At 38.2% G+C, this 18,934-nt stretch overlaps 2 protein-coding genes and 1 pseudogene across 7 annotated transcripts in view; 1 reads left to right on the forward strand and 2 right to left on the reverse strand.

Moving 5' to 3' along the window:
* Positions 1-121: 121 nt before the first annotated feature.
* LOC148970104 (uncharacterized) lies at positions 122-1,043 on the forward strand (annotated as a pseudogene).
* Positions 1,044-2,726: 1,683 nt separating this feature from the next.
* On the reverse strand, positions 2,727-8,117 carry LOC120467423 (serine/threonine-protein kinase pim-2-like). Of its 6 annotated transcripts, XM_089125259.1 has the most exons (12): positions 8,054-8,117; positions 7,738-7,832; positions 7,530-7,580; positions 7,048-7,426; positions 6,459-6,635; positions 6,149-6,237; positions 5,031-5,320; positions 4,710-4,858; positions 4,526-4,620; positions 4,314-4,364; positions 3,780-4,078; positions 2,727-3,565 (listed from the first exon to the last, which is right to left on the reverse strand). In XM_089125259.1, exons 3-7 carry the CDS (start codon positions 7,545-7,547, stop codon positions 5,168-5,170), a joined length of 816 nt encoding a protein of 271 aa, XP_088981385.1. In that variant the 5' UTR covers positions 7,548-7,580; positions 7,738-7,832; positions 8,054-8,117; the 3' UTR covers positions 2,727-3,565; positions 3,780-4,078; positions 4,314-4,364; positions 4,526-4,620; positions 4,710-4,858; positions 5,031-5,167. The 6 variants fall into 6 exon arrangements, with proteins under 6 accessions (XP_088981385.1, XP_088981382.1, XP_088981380.1 ...); XM_089125256.1 differs by lacking the exon at positions 8,054-8,117 and having other exon boundaries at positions 4,710-4,787; positions 7,738-7,828; XM_089125254.1 differs by lacking the exon at positions 8,054-8,117 and having other exon boundaries at positions 2,727-3,553; positions 7,738-7,828.
* The window catches only part of LOC120464201 (serine/threonine-protein kinase pim-2), a 32,422-nt gene continuing 21,219 nt past the window's right edge, over positions 7,732-18,934 (reverse strand). The window contains exons 2-9 of the mRNA XM_089125351.1: positions 11,895-12,023; positions 10,767-10,861; positions 10,554-10,604; positions 10,073-10,451; positions 9,491-9,667; positions 9,182-9,270; positions 8,054-8,123; positions 7,732-7,832 (exon numbers count right to left, since the gene is read on the reverse strand). Coding sequence (XP_088981477.1) covers positions 7,732-7,832; positions 8,054-8,123; positions 9,182-9,270; positions 9,491-9,667; positions 10,073-10,451; positions 10,554-10,604; positions 10,767-10,861; positions 11,895-11,985 — 1,053 coding nt within the window. The 5' untranslated portion in view covers positions 11,986-12,023. The remainder of the gene's footprint in view (positions 7,833-8,053; positions 8,124-9,181; positions 9,271-9,490; positions 9,668-10,072; positions 10,452-10,553; positions 10,605-10,766; positions 10,862-11,894; positions 12,024-18,934) is intronic.

Consider the following 18,934-nt stretch of genomic DNA (forward strand, 5'->3'; position numbering starts at 1 on the left):
CTAGTGTGGACGGAGAGCGTTTTTAAACGAAAACCCCGTTATCAAATGTATCCGGATTAATGTGGACGTAGCCTCAGTGGGAGGTTCAGGCACTGATGGATCACACACATTAGAAGGAAAGATGAAGGATGTATGCGACAATGGTGGAGAAGTACCCCTTGCCCATGCCATCCTGAAGAATGACACTAGCTGTGTGTTGTACACAGGCCTTTCTCTCAATGCATTTTTTGATCATGTTAAATATCTGGAACAGTTCTATAAAGCAAACTTTAAGATGCACGAAATGGATCAAATATTGATGACCATGATGAAACTAAAGTTGAATCTTCTCCAGGGTGATCTTGCCGAACGCTTTGCTGTGTCCCAGGGGTTAGTGAGCAGGATCCTCTCCTACTGGATAGACACAATGGAGGAGAATCTTCATTCCTTGGCTGCCACGGGAGACAATCCGGAGCACAATGCCTCAGTGCTTCAGGGAGAAGTTGACTGCAGTGAGACCAACCTGCAGAAACCACACAACATTGACTCTTGAGGCGAGTCCTACAGCCATTATTATTCCAGCAATACTATAAAGTATTTAGTTCCTATTGCCCCGTGTGGGCTTGTTATGTTCATTTCTCCTGCTTATGGAGGCAGGTGTAGTGACAAGTTCATCACTCAGGAGTCTGGCTTGAAGTGATGGCAGACAGAGGCTGTACCATCAGAGATCTGCTGTTTGAGAGAGGGGTTAACCTTAACCAGCGCGTTCACTCATAAAGGAGGGCAGTTGTCTGATGAGGATGTAACTGTCACAAGGAGGATTGCAAATGTTCACATTCATGTGGAAAGAGTTATCAGGAGGCTCAAAGTGTTCAAAATAATCTCCCAGACTGTACCCATCAACTTGGCACACAAAATGGACAAAATCCTCAGAATCTGTGCGGCCCTTGTGAACATGCGGCTGGGAATCATCCACGAGGATGCTGATTGAGCATGGACATATATTATCCATAATATTTGTAAATAATTATTTGACAGCCTGCAGTCCCTTGATTGCACTATAATTTTCACATCTGATTTGTCTAACATTCTATCTGTCACTGATCTCTATTCTGCAGTGCTGATTAGTTATTTTATATTAAATTGTAAAATGGAATTATAACACACAAGAATGTGTTTTGGATCTCAGGTTTTATACTAAATAGTTTGTGTTTGACACGTAACGTATTTTATAATATCAACTTATTTTGAGACCATTTGATTACAGATACAAAAACATGATATTTAACTTGTCCAACTAAAATGTGTATTATTAAAATTTTCTATCTATATTAATTTGAATTGCTAATGTAATTTGCTTTATTTAGTCATATTTTGAGTGGATGTTATGTAAATAACTAAAAATGAAGACAAGGAGGCATTTAATGGCATACTTATTTCATTTGTTTAAATTGAATATTTACAATTATTCACTTTTAAACAATTCCACTGCCCCCGGCCCAACCCTGACCCAATCAGAAGTTAAATGTCTCCTCTTTGCAGATGATGTAGTCCTTCTGTCTAAAACACAAGAGGGACTACAGCAGCTCCTCGACGTCGTAGAGACATTCAGCCAAACGTGGGCTCTCAAAATTAACTTAGCAAAAACTAAAGTGATGATCTTTCAAAACAGATCCAGGTGTAGGGAAAATAAATATATCTTCAGAGCAGGAAAACAAGTCCTCCAACACACCCACGACTACACATATCTGGGTCTAAAACTGAGTTCAACAGGGAACTTTAATCTGGCTGTGAATGAGCTGAAGGCAAAGTCAATGAGAGTCCTCCACATGATTAAAAATACAATTAGACATGAAATTCCAATTTAAACCTGGCTAAAAATCCTAAAAGCAATAATTGAACCCATTTCTCTGTATGGCAGCGAGATATGGGGACCTCTAAAAACCCAAGATTTCTCAAAATGGGAGAAAGAAGAAATTGAAACTCTGCATACCCAAATTTGCAAAAACATCCTAAAAGTGAACAGAGCGACACCAAACAACTCATGCAGAGCTGAATTAGGACCATACCCCCCTATTGATCAGCATCCAGAAAAGAGCTATAAAGTTCTACCAGCACCTAAAGCACAGTGACCCGAGCTCATTCCAGGCCGAAGCCCTGCGACTGAGTGACCACAGTCTGGCTGTGGAGAGAGGACGGCACCGGCAGAGAGAGGTGGAGACAGAAGAACACTTCCTCATTCACTCTGATCATTATCACAGCATTAGATCAGACTATTTCTCTAGATTCCAACAACTAGATCCAAATTTAATGGCATTGCCAAATTCAGAAAAATGTATTCATATTGTGGGAGAAAACTCTAGCACAATCACAACAGCAGCAAACTATGTAACAGCCTGCCACAAATTACGAGAGTCAGAATGTTGGTTCAAAACTGTGTTTTTTGTTTGTGTGTTTGTTTTCTGACATGTATTTCATGCATTTGTTTACTGATTCATTTACTGATTATTTGTTCATTGCCTATGTAATGGCCAATGCTTTGGCAATACTGTATAAGTCATGCCAATACAGCTCATTTGAATTTGAGAGAGAGAGAGAGACGTTGAAATAATGAGACAGAAAAGCATGTGTGTCAATATTATTTATTTATTTATTAACTTCGTTGTAATTAATTCGTTCATTATTGTTTTCTATAATTGACAGTAGATAACCCAATAAATGAAACACACAAACCACTTTTTTACAAGTAAGCCAATCAATAATTATTTATTTGTTATATTATCTGGAATAATTACGAAAATCCGTGCAGCAGGACTATTAATTTATTTATATAGCCTATTCAGTTTAATTTTCTATTTAGCCTATTATAGATAGGACTATACTTTATTTATTAAAATTAAACTGTATGTGTCCGTTGATTGTGAAGTTAGACATCGAAAATTGCAGATCAAGCGCATGGGGCTGCATGTCTTCTCTTGTTATGAATTGTATCCTATTTTCCGTTAACTACGCGCAGTGATATGGAACTGTAATGCGGTTCAAACTTGCCTGAAACTACTTTAGCCGTGAAAATAATTGCACACCTTTAAAACGTTCTCAACCAATCAGAATCAAGCGTTTAACAGCCCTGTATAATTGATTTGAATATCCCCAACTGAGCAAGCCAAAGGCGACAGTGGCAAGGAACTGAAAAACTCCATCAGGTGACCCGATGGAGGAAAAAAAAACCTTGGGAGAACCCAGGCTCAGTCGGGGGCCAGTTCTCCTCTGGCGTTTATGAACTAGAGGCCGAATTTACAGTAACTAACACGTAAAAATTTATATGAATGTTTCTAAATAGACTTTAAACGCGAACCTGTGATAAATTGGTAGTAACAGCCCTGCTGATAACGTTCACATGCACATTAAGAACTGATTCAAGAGTTATGTGCGTTTGAATATATGGACGCAGGTTTTTAAATTCCCTCATGCCTGAACAAACTTCTTGTCTATAAATTTGATTAAGATTTTCGAATCACTTCAGGGTAGGGACGCGAAACGAATTCACATCTGGATACGGCCTGGATCCGGCAGGCTGCGGGAAAACCTCGGGATAAACAAAGACACTAAAATTAGCATAGATGCCATTCTTCTAATGATGTAACGATTATTGTAGCATTGATTGTAACATGATTATTGTAACACTTTAGTTTTTTTAACAATTTTTAAGACATGTCTTGGAATTAAAAGAAAAATCTTAAGTTTAATTATGGTATAATGCGTGTTGGTGTGGATGGATTTGTAATGGTCATTTGATTTACCCTCAGCACTTCTCTCATTTATCGGTGCAGTGGTCTGGTCTGAGCTGCCGCAGTCACGATAATGAAGAGACGGCAGCTTCACAAAACTTCCCGTCCTTGTCCTCTTTCTCATCGCCATCTCATTTTCCTCAAATGGTTGATGCTTTTCAGCCGTGTCGGCTCAATCTGGATACGACCTGGACAGAGAAACAGAGTACCTGTGCGTAATCCGGTCCAGGGGTCACATTCAGTCCCGTAGCAGACATGTATGTCCATGTTTTGATCTTCTCCACTCCATTAAATTTGAGTTTTGACCGCAACTGTTGAGAAAAAAATAGTCAAATTTTTAGGGAAAAAATAATTGCCAGTCCAGCAGTTCAATGATCTGTTTAACTTTGGGGCCCCTATTAACAACAGGCCGACCTCTAATGGGACGGGTGTAGGATGACCAGGCTGGAAGAAAGATCATTGTTGATTAGAGGAATTTTATAAGATTTTAGAATAAAAAATGTTTGTCCAGTTTTGGAAAAATGTTGTTTTCATGATCAAACTTACAATTCTGATGTATTCCATGTTCTTTGACTTTTTGACAATTTTCACTGCCACCTGATCAACAAAACAAAACATTTAGCCCATTACAATTACATTTACAACATGTAAATTGCACCACATAGCCTAGTGAACATAACATACAATAAAAGGACTTGAAATGGATTGTGAGACGAAAAAGAATTTGCTAAATTGATAAATGTAAGAAATGACTATACCTCAAGACCATCCTCCAAGCGCTTCCCTTCATAAACCTGGCCGAATCCTCCAAAACCAAGGATTTTGCCGATTTTAAACCGGCTCAGAATGTCGTCTGTTAAAAGATTAATGGTTATATTTGACATGAAATGTCAAGCATGGACAGCAGGGAGAGTAATATTTGAGATATGGCAGTAAACTCACCCTCAGTTGTTACGTCCGCTCTGTGATCTGGTGCTGGACTGTGGTGGACTGGAGCTGAAGGGGTTTGAACCTGCGGATCTACAGGAGAAACGACTTCAAGACCACTGGATAGAGGTTCCTGAAGACCATGATCCTCTAGAGCACAGGCACTGTCCAGTAGAGATTTTCACGTTTCAAATAAATGATGCTTTGGATAAAAAGTGTCAGCTCAATATCTAACTGTTCTGTGTGAAATACATAATAATTACACACTGCATACCCATTATGGTGATTCTCTTGTTAAAATATAACACATGGATGTGTAATGGTCATTTGATTTACCCTCAGCACTTCTCTCATTTATCAGTGCAGTGGTCTGGTCTGAGCTGCGATAATGAAGAGACGGCAGCTTCACAAAACTTCCCGTCCTTGTCCTCTTTCTCATCGGCATCTCATTTTCCTCAAATGGTTGATGATTTTCAGCCGCGTCGACTCAATCTGGATACGACCTGGACAGAGAAACGGAGTACCTGTGCGTAATCCGGTCCAGGGGTCACATTCAGTCCCGTAGCAGACATGTATGTCCATGTTTTGATCTTATCCACTCCATTAAATTTGGGTTTTGACAGCAACTGTATTGGGGAAAAAATAATTGGAGAAGAAAAATATACATTTCACCTTTCGCCATTATTCAAAGTAACAGAAATACACGTTTTCACTTTCTTGGATTATTTCATTGGCAGGCGGCATGCCAGTTTTCCAGGTATATATGGGATTGCATTAATCTTTCTGAAAATGATGTACAGAGCTCTAATAAACAGAAAACTTCTCTCGCTAGTGGCTGCAGTGGTCTGATCGTCCACTTTCTGACCCTGACCTCAGCTGCTGCTCCGACCTACTCCTCCTCTTCTGCCTCTCCTGACTATCGCTTCCCTTTCTAACAGGTTGATGATAAACATACATTACACATATAAGAGATTTGACCTTGACTTTTCCTGTTTCACAATAAACTAAGAACATATCAAACAAATAGACAAAAAAAAGTGTCTTCCAAATATTAATATACAGGTGAAACTCGAAACATTCGAATATTGTGCAAAAGTTCATTTATTTACGTAATTCAACTTAAAAGGTGAAACTACTATATTATAGAGACTCATAACATGCAAAGTGAGACATTTCAAGCCTTTATTTGTTGTAATTGTGATGATTATGGATGAAACCCCAAATTCAGTTAGAATATTGTGAAAAGGTTTTCATAGCTGTATGCCATAATCATCACAATTATAACAAATAAAGGCTTGAAATATCACACTCTGCATGTTATGAGTCTCTCTATCATATATTAGTTTGACCTTTTAAGTTGAATTATTAAAATAAATTAACTTTTGCATGATTTTCTAATTTTTCGAGTTCCACCTGTAAATCCAAATTCATTTCTAGCTTAATAGGGTCATTACCTTAAACCAATTATGGGAAATGATTTCCTCCAAACCAATCCGCTGGGCTGGGTCTTTCTGCAGGAGACGTCGAATCAGTTTGCAGCAATCTGTGAAGAGACCTTAAACTTTACACCTGCTGTCTTTCTGTTAAGCTGTGAGATTAGACTACGCTATACTGTACGGTTAAAAAAAACTGGAACTGGTAACAGCCATATTTTATAAAGCTTTCTGGTTTTGGTGTTACTGTTACTTTTTTGTTTCATTTGTTCTATTTTGGTGATTTGAAATTATAATTGATCATCTTTTTTTATAATGAATGCAATTTTACCGTTGGACAAGTGAAACATAGACCAGGTCTTATTCTTAATCCTCAGATGGTCTTTGGCTTCTGGAAAGCGTCCACACACCATTACGAATAAGAGCACTCCCAGAGACCACACAGTAGCTGGTTTACCGTGGTAAATGCCCCTTTTGTGGAACTCAGGTGGACAGTACCTTCTTGTACCTAGAAAGAGATTTGTCTGATGGTTAAGTTTGAAATCCCATAGCATGTTTTCTCCAGGATACACAGGGCAACTTATTGAGCAATGTTGCCGTTAACAGGAAACCAGGTGAGATACAGGGCCCATGACCGATCTAAAGTACCCAGATAGAAATTTGTTGCCCATTCTCAATGAGAAAGCGCCCAAACAACATCGCTCTGCAACATTGCTCAAAAAAGTTGCCCCGTGTATCAACACCTTCTGTATCCGTTAGAGTAAAGAATAATTTAGTTGTTTTTATTCACAATTCTGGAGTTTTAAAAGTGAGATCAATCCATGGCCAAACCAGGCGTGAGGCGACATATTTAGTGAGAACATATTCATCTAGATTTAAAAAATAAAAACTCTTTTCAAACCTTGATTCATAATACATACCACAAAAGTTGTCATAGCCGGACTCTTTCAGGAATCTCCCGCTCCCGAAGCCAATCAGTTTGACCTCACGTGATTTTTTGTTGATCAGCAGGTTTTGTAACTTGATGTCGCCGTGGAAAACTCCTCGGTCACAGCACGTCTGAGCAGCCGTTGTTGCCTGCGCCATGATAGTCCGTGCCGTTTCCTCACAGAGGATGCGTTTGCGATTATTCCAAAAATGAAACACATCTTCGCAGTGTGGGGGATGCTCCAAGACCATGATATATTGGTCAGGCTGGTCCTGCCAGTCCAGCAGTTCAATGATCTCTTCAACTTTGGGGTCCCTATTAACAGCGGTTAACAGGCCGACCTCTAATGGGACGGGTGTAGGATGACCAGGCTGGAAGAAAGATTATTGTTGGTTGGAGGATTTTTATAAGATTTTAGAATAAAAAATGTTTGTCCACTTTTGGAAAAAATGTTGTTTTCATGATCAAACTTACAATTCTGATGTATTCCATGTTCTTTGACTTTTTGACAATTTTCACTGCCACCTGATTAACAAAACAAAACATTTAGCCCATTACAATTACATTTACAAACATGTAAATTGCACCACATAGTGAACATTATATACAATAAAAGGACTTGAAATGGATAGTGAGACGAAAAAGAATTTGCTAAATTGATAAATGTAAGAAATGACTATACCTCAAGACCATCTGCCAAGCGCTTCCCTTCATAAACCTTGCCGAATTCTCTTACACCAAGCTTTTTGCCGATTTTAAACCGGCTCAGAATGTCGCCTGTTAAAAGATTAATGGTTATAGTTGACATGAAATGTCAAGCATGGACAGCAGTGAGAGTAATATTTGAGATATGGCAGTAAAACAATTGTATTGTACAATTGTAGTTTCTTTTTTTAACAAAACTTGTTTAGATATTTAAGACATGTCTTGGAATTAAAGTTTAATTATGGTATAATGTGTGGTGGTGTGGATGGATTTGTAATGGTCACTTGATTTACCCTTAGCACTTCTCTCATTTCTCGGTGCAGTAGCCGCGTTGGTTCTGGATGTTGAGGGGGAGTCGCACACCTGAGCGAGGGTAAAAATAATTTGTTATAGGCTGCATTTACACTGCAGGTCTTGATGCCCAAATCCGATTTTCTGACTATATCTGATTTTATTGACAACCCGCTTACATCATCTTTAAGTGACCCATATCCAATTTTTGCATTTACACTTTACACTGCTGAAACTACCAAATGCAGACGTTCTGACCCGGGAAATTAAGTAAAACAGCACAAATTTCAATGGATGCAGATGCGAATAAAATTATCCAGTGTTTTTCTTTCCACAATATTTTGAAAAGTCATCAAAACATTGGTCTCGTACGCCGGAGAATAAGAGGAGAGGCACTGTAGCGAGCACTTAAAACGATGCCTCATTTATCTCGTAAAATGTCTTCAAATACAGATTTATTTCTGTAACAACCCTGCATTTTTGCTTGCACTCATCGCCCAAAACACTCAAAAGACATGAAACCTCCGCATTGCTCCACTGTGTGTATCCTTTCTTCCATCGCGCCTATAATCGCGCACTTTTTAATGACGTACGTCTCGCATTTACTGAGGAATATCCGATTTGTCTGCTTACATGGCACACGTAAATGCACATATCCGATTTATTACCACATATGAGTGAGGCCTGAATCTGATCTGAGAAAATCGGAATCCATGCGTTTTTTCCTGCTTACACGTTCACAGGTCATATCCGATCTGTGCCACATGAGAGGAAGAAATCGGATTTGTGTCACTTGAACCATGCAGTGTAAACAAGGCCATAGAGACTCATAACACGCAAAGTGAGACATTTCATGACTTTATTTGTTATAATTGTGATGATTATGGATGAAACCCAAATTCAGTTAGAATATTGTGAAAAGGTTTTCATAGCTGTACGCCATAATCATCACAATTATAACAAATAAAGGCTTGAAATATCACACTCTGCATGTTATGAGTCTCTCTATCATATATTAGTTTGACCTTTTAAGTTGAATTATTGAAATAAATTAACTTTTGCATCATATTCTAATTTTTCGAGTTCCACCTGTAAATCCAAATTCATTTCTAGCTTATTAGGATCATTACCTTAAACCAATTATGGGAAATGATTTCCTCCAAATCAATCCGCTGGGCTGGGTTTTCCCGCAGGAGGCGTCGAATCAGGTTGCGGCAATCTGTGAAGAGACCTTAAACTTTACACCTGCTGTCTTTCTGTTAAGCTGTGAGATTAGACTACGCTATACTGTACGGTTAAAAAAAACTGGAACTGGTAACAGCCATATTTTATAAAGCTTTCTGGTTTTGGTGTTACTGTTACTTCTTTGTTTCATTTGTTCTATTTTGGTGATTTGAAATTATAATTGATCATCTTTTTTATAATGAGTGCAATTTTACCTTTTGACAAGTGACGCTCAGACCAGATGTCATCATTAATCCTCAGATGGTCTTTGGCTTCTGGAAAGCGTCCAAACAACATTACGAATAAGAGCACTCCCAGAGACCACACAGTAGCTGGTTCAGCGTGGTAATTGCCCCTTGTGTGGAACTCAGGTGGACAGTACGGTCTTGTTCCTAGAAAGAGATTTGTCTGATGGTTAAGTTTGAAATCCCATAGCATCATGTTTTCTCTAGGTGACGATACACGGGGCAACTTATTGAGCAATGTTCCAAAACAGGAAACCAGGTGAGATACAGGGCCCATGACCGATCTAAAGTACCCAGATAGAAACTTGTTGCCCATTCTCAATGAGAACATCGCTCTGCAACATTGCTCAAAAAAGTTGCCCCGTGTATCAACACCTTCTGTATCCATTAGAGTAAAGAATAATTTAGTTGTTTTTATTCACAATTCTGGAGTTTTAAAAGTGAGATCAATCCATGGCCAAACCAGGCGTGAGGCGACATATTTAGTGAGAACATATTCATCTAAATTTAAAAAATAAAAACTCTTTTCAAACCTTGATTCGTAATACATACCACGGAAGTTGTAATAGCCGGATTCTTTCAGGAAACTCCCACTCCCGAAGTCAATCAGTTTGACCTCACGTGTTTTTTTGTTGATCAGCAGGTTTTGTAACTTGATGTCACCGTGGAAAACTCCTCGATCACAGCACGTCTGAGCAGCCGTCGTTGCCTGTGCCATGATAGTCCGTGCCGTTTCCTCAATGAGGATGCGTTTGCGATTATCCCAAAAATGAAACACATCTTCGCAGTGTGGGGGACGCTCCAAGACCATGATATATTGGTCAGGCTGGTCCTGCCAGTCCAGCAGTTCAATGATCTCTTTAACTTTGGGGCCCCTATTAACAGCGGTTAACAGGCCGACCTCTAATGGGACGGGTGTAGGATGACCAGGCTGGAAGAAAGATCATTGTTGGTTGGAGGATTTTTATAGGATTTTAGAATAAAAAATGTTTGTCCAGTTTTGGAAAAATGTTGTTTTCATGATCAAACTTACAATTCTGATGTATTCCATGTTCTTTGACTTTTTGACAATTTTCACTGCCACCTGATCAACAAAACAAAACATTTAGCCCATTACAATTACATTTACAAACATGTAAATTGCAACACATAGCCTAGTGAACATAACATACAATAAAAGGACTTGAAATGGATTGTGAGACGAAAAAGAATTTGCTAAATTGATAAATGTAAGAAATGACTATACCTCAAGATCATCCTCCAAGCGCGTCCCTTCATAAACCTGGCCGAATCCTCCAAAACCAAGGATTTTGCCGATTTCAAACCGGCTCAGAATGTCGTCTGTTAAAAGATTAATGGTTATAGTTGACATTCTGTCAAGCATGGACAGCAGTGAGAGTAATATTTGAGATATGGCAGTAAACCAAATTTTATTGTACAATTGTGTTTTTTATGTTTTTTTTTTTTTTACAAAACTTGTTTAGATATTTAAAAGGGCTGGGAATTGGCAACGATGTGACGATTTGATAGTATTGCGATATTTGGGCCACAATTCAATATTATTGCGATTTTCAATATATATTGTCATACAAGCAATATATTGCGATTCATGTTCCACATATTATTCAAAGACATCACAAAAAATGAGCAAAATAAGACTGCTCAACTCATTTTAATTAAATGTCACATTTAATTCTGTAAACAACATTATCTTCAACTGAAGTGCAAAAACTTGTTCTTGAACATTCAGGACACAGGACAGGACATAATTATTCTATAAATAGGAGAGGAGACCTCTCACATGAATATGTTGAGCTCCAGGATTGCTACGATAGTCGGTGTTAACGGCTTGAGCAAATCATTACACACAAATTATGCCAAAACGTCCGTTTTGTCAAATGTCCTCATAAGAGCTGTCTAAAATGATTAAAATAAAGTCTTAAATGAACATTTGTGAGAAAATGGGACGCGTGATCAGATCGCGTCTCTGTCCTGCATTGCAGTATTAAGAACTTAGCCCACAACGCTCAACGGCTGTCCGGATTCACTCACTCGTTTTCATTCACTAAGCGAACAGTAGTGGACTAACTTAGGGAATAAGCCTAACTTAGTCAATGATTGTTTAGGGGGCGATTTCGGATTCAACCTATGTTCTCAATCAGTGAAAGATAGAGAAACCAATGAAGAAAATCGGAAAGTAAAACAGATAATTTTACAGTATTGCCTCAGAAAATATCGCGATACTATTCTGTATCGATTCCCCCCCACCCCTAATATTTAAGACATGTCTTGGAATTAAAAGAAAAAACTTAAGTTTAATTATGGTATTATGGTCGTGTGGATGGATTTGTAATGGTCATTTGATTTAACTTACCCTCAGCACTTCTCTCATTTTTCGGTGCAGTAGCCGCGTCGGTTGTGGATGTTGAGGGGGAGGAGTCGCACTGAGCGAGGGGCTTTGCCATGATAACAGTTGTCCAGTTGGGTAACTTTATCAAATAAACTGCAAAACAAACAACGAAGACTGACTGTAGTAGGTTATGTGTTTCACACGGCTGAACTAAGTTAACTGACAAACACAACACAAAGAACCATGACAACGCTCAACTTCTTTTATGACGTCATTTTCGAACGCGCTTGAGACTGAAGCTGAACTACTTCATTGCCTACATTGTTCACAGCGGGGAAAATGTATTGTTTTCTATTCTAATGTTTCTCCATAAAACATCTCACCTTGTCCTTTCACTTCATAATAAAAAACAATATTTCTAGTATTATTTTATAACAATATTTTTTATTTAAAGTCAGAATAATTTAGGGTTTGACTTTGACAGGATTAATAAGAGAACAACCATTGAAAAATGTGTTAAGATAATTTGGTGACATATCAGGAAAAGTGGAAAATTTATTTAAATCCTAGATTACGCATATATAAAATATAATGGACCGCTTGCACTGAACTTCACGATCTTCCGTGTGGAAATAATACATATCACTTTTGGTTATGTTTACTTTCAATGTACTGCAGTCAATGAGTTGAACAAACGCCACCTAAAACATATATATATAAATATGTATAAACAAAGAGTGACGCAGGCGTGCGAGAGATCACTTCCGGCGCATGCGCAGACCGAAGCGCCTGTGCCTTCAGATCACTTGGACGTGGCTGTGGTTACAAGAGGTAAAAAAAACGATATATATACTGTTAGTTTTCTCACACAAACCGCTCGTTTCATGTCTTATGCCATCAATGTGTACTTACATTTACAAGTCTTTAAATCATGTTTAATTTTGACTTCTCTGTGCATGCTCTTTGAGGTGGACCCCATAGATCTCCATTATATGACTGACAGACAAGAACAGTTTGACCTAAAAATATCAAAATTGAAAATACTGCAGAGACACCATATTGGATGCCCTTGAGGTAATCTAAAACATATCAAAAATTAATTTCAAAGTGAACTATCCCTTTAATATTCAAAGAAGTTGACTGTCATTCTCCTCTATGTGTGCGTTCTGGTCGTAGGCACCTCGCGAGCATTCATTCATTCATTCATTCATTCAACTATTACCAATGCACACAAGAAATACTTTTTATTAGTCAAATTCATTAAAAAAAATTAAATTCAAGCATAGAATATAGGTAGGCTAAGAGAAAAAAACTGAACGAGATGACACATGACTGCTGCAGGTTAGTGGATAAATATATTTAGCCATTTATTCAGAATGGAACAGTTTGAAAGAAAATATATTTATAGGAACATTTCAGCAGGCTCAAGATAATTAATACAGACATCATTATTCATTGTTTTAATCAATTGGCATCCATAAAACATAGTGATAATCTGCATTCTCATGTATGGACCATAGACAGTATAAGAAGTGGACAGAGCCATCTCATTGGAACTCAATTGAGACAAGTGAAGCCCACTTTTAGCGATTTTTTTAGCACTTCCGTTCCTGATGCGCAGACTCAAACCGACTCAAACAGAGCTTGACGATGTAGATGTGACGTGAGCAACCCGTCTGTCTTCTAGTGCTGTGGCATGAGAAATCTGAATCATTCCCTTCTGAAACTTGCAGAGGCGGAGTGTGAGTAGGAGCTGTCCATGAGCTAGGAGCAGGAGAAACTTTTGCTAGGTATTCGGATTAATTATTTTGTTATTTTGCCTCCACGTTTCCCCGATTGACCACAAGCATCTCCTCCTGTCCATACGGTAATCTCTCTACTGTACTGAAATAACAAACACATGACCAATTGCAGGTAAGTAAACAAAAATAAATACAGCACAAACAAATAATATATTGTTCCTAAATTGGGTCTTATGTTATTAAATTAAAGATACTCACTGACGAGGCCCCATGACCGAACAAAAGATGAATTGGATAGATATCATTTTTACTACAACGTGCTTCTTCAACATGTCCTCAACTACAGTACAACAGGAAATGATCCCACCCACAAGAAGTCTAAATTACAAAATAAAACCCACACCTTCAAAATAAAAGTATTCTACATTAAACAGTCTCTTGTAACTTTTTTAATTACACCACAGACGCCAAACTGAATGGGAGTCAATGGAAATGCTAACTCAAGTGAAGTTCTGCTACAAGATGGCGGCACCCAGCCGGCTTTAACTTCTGGTCGATGGATACCCCCTTGGTATGGACGTGCGATGAACACTCTAACCGGAAACTCCCGATATGTAATAAGTAGAACGTGGAAGTGGTTGTGCAAATAGTGGATTGCTTTACATCTATTCATTTTAATGTATACCATAGATCAATCAATGATATCATTGTTTTTTTTTGGCAAGGTATACACTCCTAGTAGGCTACTAGAAAAATCCACCATTGCAGTGCAGGGGTGGTAGCAAAATCACTTTTTTCAACTCATGTAGTAACTAACCCCCTAAAATAAATTCCGTTTTTGAAATCTGGTGTATCTGGTTTAGGCTCATTCTAGAGATATTAGCATTATTCTATAATATGGTGCTTGATATCATTGGAAAGGGGACCTAACCTTTTAGGCTTTCATTTAAGCTCAGTACTGAATCTGTTCAAACACAGAGGTCACAATAGGGGAGAGTGGGGCTCGTTGGGTCAAGGGTTGGTTGGAACACAGTTCAATTCCAGTACATTAGAGGGCGATGCCACAAAAATCTGACATTAAAATGACTGCCCTCTTGACCTGAACACACCCATTTACTAAAATCATCAAACTGTCACTCCCTGCGTCCCAATTCGCATACTATCCGTCCTAAATAGTATTCGAAAATAGAATTAGTACGTCCCAAATCGTAGTATGTTGAAATGAGTGTTTTAAAGATACCCGGATGGTCTACTTTTTCCGGTCAGAATCCGAAGTGTAGATCGATGCACACTCTAACGGCTGATATTGCCCACAAACCATTGCGCGTTGGACGAGGATTCGGTTAGAACTACAAACACGAGTAAAAAGTGTTAAAAAACTACAGACACGTAGCCGATACGGAGGACGCGCGAGTCCCCGCGGTTGTGTAGAGAGGTTTAGATAAAGAGCTTTGAGTGATTAATCATCAGTATCTAACCTGAGGAAAATGAATTTATTCAATGTTGTCCACATTTTATTGCATTTGCAGCAACATTGTGAACTTTTGTAAAGACACGTTTAGCCATTACGTTTTAAATACATCATTATATTCAAATTGCAAACACGAGGAGAGCATGAAAGACCCACAACTGGCAGATAAACGTGCTCTCCGAAGCGGTAGGAAATAAAATTTGATAGAATGGAGGATTTTAACTGTGACAAGATGATTGACAGGGCAGTTTACGGTGACAGGATGCACGCAGCACGCGACAGAGCTGTCCGTTAAAGATGACGTGTCCCAAAGCTTGCCTACTCTTTTGCTACACACTCAAAAGTATGTACTTTTTCCTCACAAAAAGAGTACATACTTTTAGGGCGTAGTATAAGTAAGCGAATTGGGATGCAGCAACTAACTTTTGAGGTGAGGATAACTTCTATTTTACTGTGTTAAAAAAAAGTATTTTTTTTAGTAAAAAATGTATTTTCGCCCCGCTAAATACATTTTAGAACTATGATAGATACAGATATATAAAATGTAAGGATGTCAGTTGATATAGATCGGATCAACTATATTTTGATAGGAAATGTAAAAGTCTCTGATGAGTGGTGCTATGTGGCTAACATAATTTCAGTAAAGCAAGGGAGTAATCTATCAGCCGAGAGTTGAAGCCTCGCACGAGCCGCCATTGTAGCAGAACTTCACCTGCTGTTAGCATCCCATACTGCACAATTAGTAAATTTATAATAAAAAACATATCACTTTGTTTTCTAAAAAAACAAAACACAACATTTTCCCACTTCAATGTAAGTCCTTGTAAAGTTCATTCATAATAAAGCTGCAGAAGTCCTTCCAGAAGGTTGTGGAGTGTGTGCAGTTCCAAAAAAGGTGCTGGGTGGTGATTTCCGCAAAAAAGAACAGTTCACATCAATGTCAACACATTCTCACCCCAAGGCGTCTGTTAGGTATGGGGTGGGGGTAGGGTACACGCGATCCTAGGGCGTCATCTAACTGACGCTAAAGGGCGCCTAAAGCGTCAGATATTGAAGCATGGTCAAATGCTTCCCAAGGCGTCAGTTAGGTGACGCCTTGGGAGTGAGAATGGGCTGTCAATGTCCCTTTTGAATTTCGTCATATAGTGGTTAGCAGGGTAGTACTTAGGGATAATTTTGAAAGAAATTTCCTTGACTTTGTTAGTAATAAAAAACTTATTGGGAATTGTCCATACTTTTTTCCAGTTAATATCATTGACAAAAGAATTCCAGTATGAAACAACATATGAGATAGATATCACTTCTTTCTGAAACAAAGACCGTACATATTTATTGTTATTTCTGGAAGAGGTCAGACAGATTTTACTGAATAGATTGGATTATAGAAAGGAACAGAAGAGATATTAAAATCAACACTTCTAAATAGCATTTTGACACCAGAAGGTATAGCATCATATACTATTGCATATTCTTTCGGTGTGGCTGGAAACTTATTGGTGTTTAAAAATTCTGTGTAAGACATAAGTTGTCCATCACTATTGAACAGTTGAAACAGTAAAATAATCTGTTTCTCAATAATGAAAAAATAATGACTTATTCTTATATAGAATATATCCCGGTTGTTCCATATAATATATTTATGGGGAGAAAAGTTGTGCTTATACTATATGAGGAACCATGCTAACAAAACTTGTTTGGGAAATAAAGAGAGCTTTTCCGGTATTTTGTTTACATTGTAATTGCAACCTAATATGAAGCTCAAACCACCAAATCTAGAAAATATAAAGTTAGGAATAAAATTCCAAATGGAAACAGGATTTTTAAGAAATTGTTTGGCCCAGTTGATTTTAAAAGTATTGTTAAGAGTATCAAAGTCTAACACATTTAGCCCACCGTGTTCATAGCTATTCATTATGACACTTTTCCTGATGTAATGTGTTCTATTCTTCCAAAGAAAATTAAATAGCATACAATCAATATCCTTACAAGTTTTGTTGTCTACATGAACAGAAAGAGCAGCATAATGTGAGTCGAGACAAGCCTTCTGCTTTTGATTGCAAGACTCTCCCTCTCACTGTTAGGTCTCTCTGCAGCCATTGATTTAATTTGGTTTGTGTTTTTTTAATAAGCGGTGAAAAGTTTAATAAAATTCTTCTCTTTTCATCTTTACAAATGATTAAGCCTAAATAATTCACTTCCTTTCGGCTGGGAATCTTACAAATATTCTGATGCTTACAATTTTTGACAAGTAATAATTGACATTTGCTTAAATTTAAGGTCAAGCCAGAAGCTGTGGAAAATTCTTCAATAATTTTTAAGGCAATAGGCACCTGACTGGCATTCTTAAGAAAAACTGTCGTATCATCAGCTAGTTGGCTGATGCGTATTTCTTTACCTGCTATGTTAATACCTTTCATGACAGCCCATTCTCACTCCCAAGGCGTCACCTAACTGACGCCTTGGGAAGAATTTGGACATGCTTCAATATCTGACGCTTTAGGCGCCCTTTAGCGTCAGTCAGATGACGCCCTAGGATCGCGTGTACCCTACCCCCACCCCACACCTAAACCTAACCGCGTCCTCTAACTGACGCTTTCCTTTAGCGTCAGTTAGATGACGCCGTAGGATCGCGTCATGTAAGTGACGCTAAAGGGCGCCTAAAACGTCAAATATTGAAGCATGGTCAAAGGTGACGCCTTGGGGTGAGAATGCGTTGCAATATCTGACGCTTTAGGCGCCCTTTAGCGTCAGTTAGATGACGCCCTAGGATCGCGTGTACCCTACCCCCACCCCACACCTAACCGCGTCCTCTAACTGACGCTTTCCTTTAGCGTCAGTTAGATGACGCCGTAGGATCGCGTCATGTAAGTGACGCTAAAGGGCGCCTAAAACGTCAAATATTGAAGCATGGTCAAAGGTGACGCCTTGGGGTGAGAATGCGTTGTTTATGATGCTATTAGAGATATGAGAGGCAAGAATTTGCATGCAAAGTAAAAACAAATAAGGGCTGATTGGGCATCCTTGTCGGATCCCACGTTTAAGATTAAATCTTGACATTGTACCATTTTTCATTCTAACGGAGCTATTAGCATTTGAATACAGGGCAAAGACAGCATTACAGAACATATCACCAAAGCTAATTTTTAATAGAGAGAAATATGAATTCATGCTCAATAGAAGCAAAAGCTTTGTAGAAGTCTAAGAGGAGGATACATGAGTCATCCTGTATCAGATTGGAGTAATCCAAAATGTCAAAAACAAGTCTGAGATTATTAGAGATATGCCTATTCTTCATAAAACCAGACTGAGTTTCGTCTATAATACCATCTAATACATCTTTTATTCTTCTGGCCAACACTAAAGCCATAATTTTATAGTCATTGTTTAAAAGACATATTGGTCTCCAATTGTCAATAAAAAGCGGATCCTTATTAGGTTTTGGGATTAGAGTGATGAGGCCTTGCGTGAGACTCGATGGAAGAGTACTCCTTTCAATACTTTCGACAAATATTTTTAACATGAAAGGTGCTAGTAGATCAGAAAATGACTTGTAGAATTCTGATACTAGACCATCGTTGCCAGGTGATTTATTATTTTTAAGAAGAGCAATAGCTCCAATAACCTCTTCTTTTGTAAGTGGACTGTCACAGTAAACCCTATCAGTGTGTTCTATCATTTTTACATTATTTATAGAATTGATAAATTTAGTCGCTGCATTGTATTTAGACTCATATAGCTTTGAATAAAAGACATAACAAAATTGGGAGATGCTTTGGGCATCATCAGTGACAGTGCCGTTTATATTTAACTCTAGTATTTGTCTTGGATCTGTGCTTTTCTAAGCGGAAGAA

This window comes from Pimephales promelas, chromosome 21, assembly GCF_988280905.1.
Source record: "Pimephales promelas chromosome 21, fPimPro1.hap1.1, whole genome shotgun sequence".
Classification (NCBI taxonomy): domain Eukaryota; kingdom Metazoa; phylum Chordata; class Actinopteri; order Cypriniformes; family Leuciscidae; genus Pimephales; species Pimephales promelas.

Coding starts and splice junctions, on each gene's coding strand:
- LOC120467423 (XM_089125259.1), bottom strand. Junction 6,636..7,047: donor CGGCTATGACAACTTTTGTG/GTATGTATTATG, acceptor ATCTCTTTCTAG/GTACAAGAAGGTACTGTCCA. Junction 6,238..6,458: donor TATGTTTCACTTGTCCAACG/GTAAAATTGCAT, acceptor GTCTCTTCACAG/ATTGCTGCAAACTGATTCGA.